Below are 12,306 nucleotides of genomic sequence, written 5' to 3'. Positions count from 1 at the left end.
TGTAGGTTTTACTGAGCATCTTCCAGAACCAGCCACAGTTCTTCTGCACACTTTGACTGTCACACTCGCGTCTTCATTTTGCACCAAAACCCAGCAGCCTTCATTATGTTTTCTTTTTTAATCTGAAGTCATCTCTTAATGTAATGTAATATAATGTGCTGCTCAGATACAAGCCTTTTTAAATTTTTTTTATTTTTTCCCCACTGTAACATTTCATTTTGTGCTGTAAAACGAACGTTTGGACTCTAAAATGTTTTTGTACTGACTCGATAATGTAGAAGTCATAAAATAGAAATCTATAAAAAAAAAAAGTTTGTATGAAAGGAAAAAAAAATAGGGTGCTAAAGACTTTTGCACAGTACTGCGTACACTACCGTTCAAACGTTTGGGGTCACCCAGACAATTTTTTGTTTTCCATGAAAAGTCACACTTTTATTTATCACCATAAGTTGTAAAATGAATAGAAAATATAGTCAAGACATTTTTCTGGCCATTTTGAGCATTTAATCGACCCCACAAATGTGATGCTCCAGAAACTCAATCTGCTCAAAGGAAGGTCAGTTTTATAGCTTCTCTAAAGAGCTCAACTGTTTTCAGCTGTGCTAACATGATTGTACAAGGGTTTTCTAATCATCCATTAGCCTTCTGAGGCAATGAGCAAACCAGTGTTGTGCATGAACGCGTTCAAAAGAACGCGTTCATTGAACACGCTTGTTTTTCCATGAACTTTGAACTGAACGCAACAACTTTGTAATGAAAGAACTTGAACGTGAATTCGTTCAAATTATGCGACATGAACGACAAACATGAAGATGAACGAAACATGAAACCTGATGAATCGAGTGGCACGTCTACTTGCAAGATATTTTACGTTCTACTACTTCACTGTCAGTCTGATGTTGTCACTCACTGCCCTGAGGTGCCACGTATGTGCAATGCATCATGGATAACGTAGTGTGAAGTCGGAGATAGTGGATGGCTCTATGATTTGGCTCCATACTACGTTACCCATGATGCAGCAGAGTAGGCGTAACCCAGCGTTCCCTAGCTACAGGCAGCAGACAGCGCGCACACCACAGCCGGCGCACACTCTCAGCAACATGGCCAGTGAAAGTTCAAGTAGCGGCACGGAGAACACAGATGAGTACAATGCCAAATAATTTTAGAAATTTGATTGTTGTGTGCATACACAGATGTGTACTGAAGAATGAGGCTATCTGAAGTTTTCCTGTTTTGTATTTTGAGAAATAAAAAGCCTTTGAGCATGCATCCCTCTGTCTGATCAATATGGTTGATATGGTCAATGCTGTTGATATGGATCTTAAAATAGCACTCCTTCAGTGTATATACATATTGGCAGTCATCTTTTTAGAAACACACATTTATGAGGAAGTCTAGTTGTCGTTTATTAGAAGTTACTGTTAGTTGAAACTGAAAGCATTTGTTTGAAGTCACGTGTAACGTTTTGGTAGCAGTGGTTGAGTCAGTGAAGAAATCAAAATATTTTGTCCTTTTTTCCATATATAGTATGTACAATAACTTGCATTTTGTGTGATAGAATATAATATCTATAATATGTGAGTAGTTTTGAGCTAGAATGTAGCATATGATTTTAGTCTTTATTTTCATATCCCACCTAAAAGTAAAATGAACTGAACTTTGAACTAGTTCAGAATTAAAACTATGAACGTGAACAGTTCACTTTTAACATGTTTGAACTGAACTTGAACTAGTTCAAAAAAAGTGTGAACTTGCACAACACTGGAGCAAACACATTGTACCATTAGAACACTGGAGTGAGAGTTGCTGGAAATGGGCCTCTATACACCTATGGAGATATTGCACCAAAAACCAGACATTTGCAGCTAGAATAGTCATTTACCACATTAGCAATGTATAGAGTGGATTTCTGATTAGTTTAAAGTGATCTTCATTGAAAAGAACAGTGCTTTTCTTTCAAAAATGAGGACATTTCAAAGTGACCCCAAACTTTTGAACGGTAGTGTATATATAATATAAAATCATGCATGTTGGATTTGCAGCTTTCCGAATAGTTCTAATGTAGCAAGTGTGTGTGTATTGAACAGGCAGCAAAAGCCAAACCAGCAGAGAAGGAGAAGAAGGAAGTGAAGGTTGAAAGCGTGAACGGTGAGTCACAGGCGAGTTATTTCTCCAAAAGCATAAAGCCATAACAGAAAGAAGACGCTTCTCTTCCTGTATTTTCTACGTTCAATGTAGTAGTAATCGCGCGTTTTATTTATAGGTGTCTTTCAAGGCGCTCAAAACACACAGTAAAACACAGTATAACACACAGTAAAAATCAAACATAGAATTGTAATCAGCAATGTAACTAGACATAATTAAATCAAGATGTCATTAATCCAACAAGAAATAAAATACGCAAACATATATTTCAAAGAAAAAAAATCCGCAAAAGCCATGAGCAGTAGAGTCAGACAGAACAGGTAAGTTTGAAGAGGTATGTTTTAAGGTGGGATTTGAAGGTTAGACAGTCGTACGCATGCAGTGTGGGAAATAAGGCTGGACCGACGGACATTGACCGGTAATTTTCACATTTGTCCGTCTGTATTTCAAAAAGCATCGGACCGGATGGCCGATAAATAATTCGAACGTGTCCGTCTGTTTTTCAAAAGGATTTAAAAAATTCATAACTCTGCCAGCAATGGTCCTAGCCCCACCAAAATTTACAGGCACCTCCGATTCCCCGAGCCCTTTCGAACCAGTACAGGCACGGCTCGCTACGACTCTGCTTTGACCCATTATTCGCCCCAGAAACCCCCATACGAACGCTGCTCGGCAAGATCTTTAATATGAGCCCTGGCTCGAGCCAGCCTTTAAAAATTCATAACTCGGCCACCGATGGTCCCAGCCTCACCAAACTTTACAGGCACTTCCCTCTCCCCGAGACCTTTCGAAGCAGCCCAGGAGCAAGCACGGATCGCGGAAAGCTTTAGCACGAGCCCTAGCTCCAGCCACTCGCACGCACTGGGACTTAAAAATTCAGAACTCAGCCACTGAAGGTCCTAGCCCCGTCAAAATGTACAGACACCTCCCTCTCCCTGAGTGGCACAATAAGTAAGACAATGATGCACTGTTTGTTTTTACTGCACAATGCAGTTGAACCAGTTTTTTAGGGTTGTTTATAGTTGTAGCTCAGTGCTTAACCCTTTGACGCAAAACATGTGCACACCCCTTCTAATGCACAACATGGGTCAAAAATGACCCGCATTCATTTTCCAGGTTATTTCATGCTGACTGAGTTTTTCTTCGCTCTATCTTTTGAAATCAATTTATTTTATGATTGAATATTCCAAGTATTCTTTAAATATCTTGTTTTTAATTACCACAAGTCATAATTTCCTACTTTATGAACAAAAGTACTTTTTATATTACTACACATGGGTCATCCAAGTGTGATTTTAAAATTAAATGTCTTAATACTATAATAATAATTTGTTTCAAGTAATCACTTTAGCAGTGAATGGGGCCAGTTATTTATTTATTTATTTATTAACTATGTAGTTAGCTAAGCCAACTACAATAAAATTAGCTAACTAAAGTAGAATATGTCAACAGCTCGGTAGCTAATCGTAATTACTTGTAACTTTCTGACAAGTAATCTACTCACTCTCAAGGTAACCTAAACATAATCAATTTTTTTCTAAGGTAATGCTAGAACAATTGAAAAACATTACTTACATGTATTAGATGGGCAAAGGGCGCCGTGCTGAGCTGTGAAATGTCTGACACAAGCACGATTCACAGTTCCCACCAAACGCTGGAGTAAATGCATGCGGGTCGGTTCTGACCCATGGGTGTAAACTTGATGTAGAATTACAAAAGCTGTGCTTGTTCATAACTTAAGAAAGGAAAAATAAAAATGATGATTTCTGCTAAACAAAAACAAGATATTTACTGCATATTTGGAAAAGTAAATGACAAAATGAATTTATTTCAAAAGTATATGATAGAAACACTCAGCCATACATGAAATAACCTGGAAAATGAACGCAGGTCGTTTTTGACCCATGTTGTGCATTAGAAGGGTAGTGATACAAAAAGGGTTTTTATTCAAAAAGTAAGAAAGGAAAAAATAAAATAAGGATGTATGATGATCAAAAACAAGTTAATTGAGGAATACCTTGAATACTGAATGATGGAATTAATTTATTGCAAAGATATAGAAGATAAAAACTCAGCCGGGTCACTTTTGACCCATGTTTTGCATCAAAGGGTTAAAGACAGTGGAATCTTCCAAATGCAATAAATGTACATGGAACAATCTTTGCGCTTCTATATTGTAGCATGTTTTCAAGGGACATTAAAGGGAAACTTTGAGTTTGTTTGTTTTTTAACCTGGGCCCTATTTTCCGTTTTGTTTTTTGTTTTTTTTTAAACTAGGGACAAAATCAAAATCGGTCCAGTATTGAGTTAGAACACTGTAACTGGTAACTGCAAAACAGCTATACAGTGTAATCCTATGGGGCAAACAGCTGTGCTAAACTAAACCATGTATTTCCCTTGGTGACAAAAGAAAGCGTGTAGAATTTCTGAAAAAGTCAATTTCCAAAGGAATGCCGAATATTGTGGAAACATCAGGAAACAGTCCCTGTGTGATAATCGACTACTGGCGCTGAATGTGGTGCTGCGTCACAAACCAGAAGAAGCGAAAGGTAAACTAACGAGTGTCGAAACAGTAATTTTCTTCAGTTATTGAGGTAAACGGACACAGGTATATCTCTGTACGGATCCTTTCCATGTTGTCAGACTCTTTTTATAATAATATTATGAGCCTGTCAGTGGCAAAAACGAGCGCTTTACTTTAACACAGATGTTTGCCCCATAGGATTGCATTGTGTAGCTGTTTTGTAGTTACCAGTTATAGGGTTCCAACTCAATACTGGACCGATTTTGATTGTTTTGTCCCTAGTTAAAACGTCGAGGTTTAAAAAATCTCGACGTTTCCCTTTAAATAAATAATGCACTGACTAGAACGATCCTCATCTCTGAATTTTTATAATCGGTGTAGGCTGTTACGGTATGTTGACTGGTTGTTGTAGGCCTAGTCTCTGTGGATTTGCTTATTGTGTGATGTCCATGTTACCAATCAGTGCTGTTAGGTTCTGTACAAAGCCCCAGTTTTCCTCTTTACAGATGTTAAGGTGGAGGGGAAATCTCTGATGGAGCAGCTGAGAGGAGAAGCTCTCAAGTTCCATAAACCAGGTGAGCCTGAACGCCTCTGCGCATTCCTTAAACATGAGGAGTTTAAAAAAACCACTACGCTGATAAATATATAAAGCATATAATATGTGACTTGGTCTGGCGTGTTGAGCTGTGTGATGCATATACGGTACGAATAAATGCAGTAATGTGAAGCTGACTGTCCTGCTGTGTCTTTCTCTAGGTGAGAATTACAAGACTGAAGGTTATGTTGTTACACCGAACACCATGAACCTGCTGAAACAGCACCTTGAATACACCGGAGGACAGGTGTGTGTTTGTAGCTGACTGGGTATAGGAAGTAGTAAATAAAGAAAATGTTGAACTGTAACTTATTTTTATTATTTCTTTTTTTGTGCGCGCGTTTGTTTTTCTGTAGATTCGGACTCGGTTCCCTCCTGAACCTAATGGCATCCTCCACATCGGCCACGCCAAGGCTATTAACTTCAACTTTGGTTATGCTAAGGTACTTCAGCTGCTTTGCACACGCGTACACCAATACACATTGGTACAACATGCACAATGTGACGATTTTTTTTTTATTTTGTTTGTTGAAAGAAAAAAGTTTTACCTGTTTCTGCAGGCAAATAATGGCATCTGCTTCCTCCGCTACGACGACACAAACCCAGAGAAAGAGGAGGAGAAATATTTCACTGCCATTAAAGACATGGTAGAGTGGCTGGGTGAGTCTTCGCAAGCTCCTTTCTTCTGTTTTGCATTAAATATATCGGCGATGTCACATTTGGAGTATGTTCAAGAACTTGTATTCTATCCACATTCACTGGATATCAGCAATCGCGCACTCTGATTGGCTATTCTACGACTAGGATATCAGCTCGTATACCGTGAGTAGAGAAAAACAAAATGGCGGCGTGTTGCTGAACCAACCGAGGATGAAAACAAAACTCTTAAAAAAAAAAAAAAGGCAACAAAATATGGAAGAAAAATATCTGATGGTAAGAACCCCCACCCCCAAAGTATTATCACATATTTTTCACAAATTGCTACCATCATTTCGAAGGTTTTTTTTTAGATTCTAAGCGGAAATTATTTTGTCGGACGTTTTGTATCAAGTTTTTATTTGCTAAAAATAAAAATGCTCCGTTTCTCAAAAATCCAGTGAATATTGATAGAATAAAACAGTAATTCCACTCAATCTCGTCGTTCATGGCTTATAACCAACTCGGTGCTACGCGCCCCGTCGACTATCAGCTCATGTACGACTCGATTTCGTGGAATAACTGTTAAGCCTCGGTCACAACCGGCCGTACGTGCTCCTACGGCCGGTCTACGTGCAAAAAACGCAAGAAACGCACGGAGGGCGCGCGTGTGACGTGCTGATTTTCGAGCCGTAGGCCGGCCGCAGAGGTTCTTTGTCATGTCAAACAAACTCTACGGGCGCTTACGTTTTTTTCAGGTTGCAAGACAAACTTACGGCCAACGTGCGTCTTTCTCCACGAACAAAAAAAAAAACGCAGCGATTTGGGAAACACCAAAAATCGCACGGCCAAAAAATCGTACGTCCGGTTGTGACCTAGGCTTTAAATAGTCTTGCATACCTATACATTTCTTGCTTCAGGTCAAACAATTTCAGATGCTATGAATAATTTCTCATATTAGGTTTATTGTCTGATATTAGGTTGAATTTTGCATCATCAGTACTTGGGTGTAATTAGTTGAATCTATTCCTCTTTTGTGTATGTGTCTGCTGTTTATAGGCTATAAGCCCTATGCCGTTACTCATGCCTCTGACAACTTCGGCAAGCTGTACGAACTTGCCGTGGACCTGATTCGCAGGTGAACAGCACAGCACTGCACGCGCGCACACACACACAATGCAAAAGCCTGTCAAATTTAAGAGGACAGAAGGCTGCTTATAATTTTTGCACTTTTTTTTTTTAGTGGAAATGAGCTTAACTTGAAATGGGACGTATGTCATTTGATAAATAAAGAAGCAAAGATATTTATTGGGCGGCACGGTGGTGTAGTGGTTAGCGCTGTCGCCTCACAGCAAGAAGGTCCTGGGTTCGAGCCCCGGGGCCGGCGAGGGCCTTTCTGTGCGGAGTTTGCATGTTCTCCCCGTGTCCGCGTGGGTTTCCTCCGGGTGCTCCGGTTTCCTCCACAGTCCAAAGACATGCAGGTTAGGTTAAATGGTGACTCTAAATTGACCGTAGGTGTGAATGTGAGTGTGAATGGTTGTCTGTGTCTATGTGTCAGCCCTGTGATGACCTGGCGACTTGTCCAGGGTGTACCCCGCCTTTCGCCCATAGTCAGCTGGGATAGGCTCCAGCTTGCCTGCGACCCTGTAGAACAGGATAAAGCGGCTAGAGATAATCAGATGAGATGAGATATTTATTGGTTGGATATGTTCAGTATGAACTAGAACCACCTTTTGGCTGTAATTAAAGCTACAGGTTTTCTGGGATCTGTCTCCGTCAGCTTTGCACATTTGGAAGGTAGACTGCCTTTCAGATTTTTCAAGTGTAGGTCATAAAAAGAATTTTCCCCAACACCCGATTATTTCTGTTTAGTGGACCGAAAACTACTGAATTCGAATCACAGACTTCCAATTTTATTAGTTTTTTTTAAAAAAGAACAATTAATGAATTTAAGGCCACATGGCCCTAAATTCTCCGCTATTTTTTCCTGCTTCACCATGACCCGATTCAAGATACTACATCATGCATGCATGACGTGGTGGGCTTTCCCTGTTCGCGCAAGGCATTGTGGGATACAAATTTGAAACAGGAGAGAACGATGGAGGACGTGAGCGTGCGAATGAAATGTGGAAGACCGACTGCAGTAACGGAAAGCGAGAAGAAAAGACGTTATGTTATATACGAAGGAAAGGAAACGCAGGACCAAACTAATAAATATCGGCGCTCGGCGAGCACCTCGGTGTGATCAGCCGTTCGTTTAGCGACAGAATGATGTGGCTGTCAGTGCACGGTCAAAGGTAAACCTGTAGATGGCAGTAATGCAACACTGTAGATGCCAGCTGCCATAAAACTCAAAAGAAGACGACGACGACGCACACGGACTTCCTCTGTCTGCTAGGGAATCCCTTCAAATTAAATAACTTCCCAGCCAGAGAATGGTCTGGTTTAGTTATTACACAAATATAGCCTGCATCACAATGACCAAATTTCAGAGGGAACTAAATTTCACCGATTTTATGAAATCGAAAGGCCGTTTGGTTTTAAGTTCTGGGTTTTAACAGGACCATTCAGGTTAGGGTTGGGCGGTATTACGGTAAGAAGGTATCCCGAGGTATCCAAAAGTACCAACGGTATCGGTCTCATTACCGTCATTTAAAAAATATATATAATATCTAAATAAATATGGAGTACATGAGGTCATAATATAAAATAATAAATTGAAGATCATCCCGAATAACTGTGTGATCGTATTTTCACTAATTCTATCAATTTCCTAAAGAAGTTCTCATCGCGTGCAGGGTTGTTTATGTCGTTACCATGGCAACCCTGCGTGACATTTGGAGTCTGACAGAAAGCTTCGCAAGAGACTGAGACCGCGGTTGAAAGATGGCAAGTCAAGATAACGAGTTAGTGGCAAAAAAAAATACATCATCAGCAGTGTGGCAGTATTTTGGTTTCAAACCAAACGAAAAGGGAGAGCCAGCAAACACAGATGAAGCTGTGTGTAAAGTATGTAAGAAGAAAAATCGAAAAAATCTAATATGTCCCCTAAGGCACACCATAGCCTGGGGTACTCCACTTCCACGAGATCTCTCCAATGAGTTGTGTTTTGAGTAGGTTACATGAGTAACAACAAGGTAAAATAATATAACGTATGACATTTGGGATGTGGGTAATAAACGTTTGAAATGTCATCTACTGAAGAAACGGAAGAAATCGGAGCGTAAACTGTTAGGTTTCTGGTGGGAATTAGCAATGCGCTTGCTATCTTTGTTGGGTGTGTTAAACCGTATGGATTTAAGTGGAATAATTGTAAGGAGTTATGTGATCAAGACAACGTTTTAAGCAAGGTAAGGCCATTTGATTATTAATTTCCCCGCCATGGCATGACGTGGGCCCATATGATTTTGCCTTGTGCAGCTATCACGCATTTGAATTAGGTTCGCCTCATTTGCGCTGAAGAATATGGTTTATCGCGCAGTCTAAACGGACTTGGATTCTTTTTCTTTTCTTTTTTTATTTCCCATGCTTGAAAGGGTATGATCCTGCTCATCGTGTACGATCCTGCTCATCGTGTACTTTTTTTGATGGAGTAGGTGAAATAGTGCTGCAAATGGCGTTTCAACGCAGACATGTGTAAATGACAGTTGAATGCTATTTTCAAGATGAAGGAAGAGTTGCGTGATGCTTTGAAATATCTCTTAATCCATTCATCAATGCACAAAATTCGCTTTGCTGCTTAATCCATACCACAATGCACACAATTCGCTATGCTGCTTTTAAATAGTACATTTGAGGCATAGGCGCAGGTCTGGACAAGGTCCGCCGGTATAGGCGCACGTTACACAGTAGGCCGAAACAAAATATTTTTTTCTCGGTAATACCGTATACCCCGGGAAAACACGGAGACAGTTTAAAGGTATCAAAATTTGGATACCGCCCAACCCTAATTCAGGTTCTTCGTGTTTGAGACAGACCAGTTTAGCTTTGGCAGAACCTCCGCCCCAGTTTCAAGACGCTTGGAGACTGGAACGGGTTTTCTCCTAGGATTTCCCTGTCTTTTGGCTCCAGTCATGATGCCCATAACCGATTTTCTAATTCCTGACAAAGAAAAAACAACACCCCCCAAAATATAATGCTATCACCACCATGCTTCATCGTGGATAGTGTTCCTCATGTTTGTTTGTTTATTGCTTTTAATTTTTTAGATGGCATGATGTCATCTGTTCTTTTCTTACCAGTTTGGGAACATTTTACACATTTTGATCAGGTTTGATGTTAATTTGCAACGTGTGTGTCCTTGTCAGGGGTCATGCGTATGTGTGCCACCAGCGCAGCGAGGAGCTGAAGGGCCACAATGTGCCGCCCTCGCCATGGAGGGATCGGCCAGTGGAGGAGTCCATCGTTCTCTTTGAGAGAATGAAGAAGGGCATGTTTGCAGAGGGCGAGGTCACGCTCCGCATGAAGATGGTCATGGAGGATGGCAAGATGGACCCAGTGGCTTACCGCATCAAATACACGCCTCACCACAGAACAGGAGACACCTGGTACAAACCTGTCACAATGATCCTCATGCACATTTTACTTTCTTAATAAATGAGACCTGCTCTAACCCCCCCCCCCCCCCCCCCCTTTTTTTTTTTTTGTCGTCTCTGCAGGTGTATATACCCTACATATGACTACACCCACTGCCTGTGTGACTCAATCGAGCACATCACACACTCCCTGTGCACCAAAGAGTTTCAGTCTAGGTATGTGCAGTAGTGAAGCAGGGTGTTATATTTTGAGCAGTTCATAATGGTGAATTTAAAAATCTAACTACTTGGAATTTCTGGAACATACAGTGGAGTCCAAAAGACTGATGCCCCTTTTCCACCAAATCAGTTCCAGGGCTGGTTCGGGGCCAGTGCTGGTTCACAACTCGTTCAACTTGCGAGCCAGCTGAGAACCAGTTTGCTTTTCCATAGCTCGCCGTGCTAAGGGAAGCCATGTCATTACGTCGCTGTATACGTCAGTTACGTCACTACGTTTGCATAAACCTTGGCACAAATATCGAAGCAAAAACAATGCAGAAGAAGCAGCAACAACAACAATAATAATAATAATGGATGACTTTGCGTTTGTACAGCTGCTGCTTCTCATTGCTTAAAAATGGCGACCTTTCACGGTCTTGTTATTGTTGTTGGTCTTAACAACTCCCCCCCCCGCTGACGTAAGCGGTTCTTTCCTCTGGCCCAGCAGAGAGTTGGTGCTCGCCTGGAACCGGTTTTTCTGGCCCCAGAGCCAGTTCTTTGTCAGTGGAAACAGAAAACCCGGTTCCAAACTAAGCACTGGCCCCGAACCAGCCCTGGAACTGCTTTGGTGGAAAAGGGGCATGAGAGCACAAGTGAAAATGCTTCTGTTTTTGCATTATTCTCTAATTTAATACAATTTTCGTTACAAATTAACCCTATTATTGACAGCTGGAGTGAAAAATAGACTCTTGCCCTGTGTCTGAAATCGCTCACTCGTTCACTACTCCCTACTCACTATATAGGGAATTACTGTATGGACCCTTTTCACGTGACGTCACGACAAACGCGGCCGCCATTTTGGACATGTACTACCAGTAGTTTACCACAGCCAACATTGAGGAACGGCAGCAAAGAAAGTGTTTATTTTCAGCAAGACTTCCATCATGCCACTATATTGTTGTGCACCTGGATGTAGTAACCATCAACAAACAAGGCAAGGGTTATCATTTTATCGGATCCCGGTAGATGCTGACCGACGGAGAAGATGGATAGCGGCATACCAACGCTTGTGTAGTGACCACTTTGTTGGAGGTAAGACGAATAAAATTAGCCAGAAAAGGCATTACATTGCTGTTAACATTCCATTCTAGTTTACTGTAATTATGATCTGGCAGCTATTTACACCGGATCCAGTGTAAATAGCTGCCGGAGCCAACGTCCGAGGTTCCGGAGCGCGCTAGCTCCGGCAGCTATTTACACTGGATCCGGTGTAAATAGCTGCCAGATCATAATTACAGTAAACTAGTAAATACAGTTTTCTGCATCTCGCTCCTTTTTCTTTTATGTTTGTCGCCTTCCTCGCATTCAAACCGATTCGAGCCGAAGTCCACTACATGTCCAAAATGGCGGTCGCGTTTACGAAGGTCACGTGACTGAAAAGGGTCTATAGAGGACTAGATAATGAGCTCATTGGTAAAATGAAAAAACACTTTCCGACACTACTCCGCTGTGCCGTTATTTACATCATTACTGTCGCGCAATTAAAACGTGCCAGATTAGTCAGCTGGTGGGTTTTCAAAATAATAAATACACGCATATATTTTTGTAATAAGTCCATATTATACTGAGTGTATTTCCCACATTAATAAATACAAAGCACTTTGTGTCTGCTC

General features: G+C 41.0%; 1 protein-coding gene across 1 annotated transcript in view; it reads left to right on the top strand.

The window, feature by feature from the left end:
- The window catches only part of qars1 (glutaminyl-tRNA synthetase 1), a 49,889-nt gene that overhangs the window by 12,949 nt on the left and 24,634 nt on the right, over window positions 1–12,306 (top strand). Inside the window, exons 7-14 of the mRNA XM_060931540.1 lie at window positions 2,088–2,148; window positions 5,176–5,244; window positions 5,426–5,511; window positions 5,621–5,707; window positions 5,825–5,924; window positions 6,960–7,038; window positions 10,208–10,447; window positions 10,559–10,651. Coding sequence (XP_060787523.1) covers window positions 2,088–2,148; window positions 5,176–5,244; window positions 5,426–5,511; window positions 5,621–5,707; window positions 5,825–5,924; window positions 6,960–7,038; window positions 10,208–10,447; window positions 10,559–10,651 — 815 coding nt within the window. The remainder of the gene's footprint in view (window positions 1–2,087; window positions 2,149–5,175; window positions 5,245–5,425; window positions 5,512–5,620; window positions 5,708–5,824; window positions 5,925–6,959; window positions 7,039–10,207; window positions 10,448–10,558; window positions 10,652–12,306) is intronic.

This window comes from Neoarius graeffei, chromosome 10 (assembly GCF_027579695.1).
Source record: "Neoarius graeffei isolate fNeoGra1 chromosome 10, fNeoGra1.pri, whole genome shotgun sequence".
Taxonomy (NCBI): Eukaryota; Metazoa; Chordata; class Actinopteri; order Siluriformes; family Ariidae; genus Neoarius; species Neoarius graeffei.
Note: the sequence above shows the minus strand (reverse complement) of the source record. Positions and strands in the feature narration are given on the sequence as shown.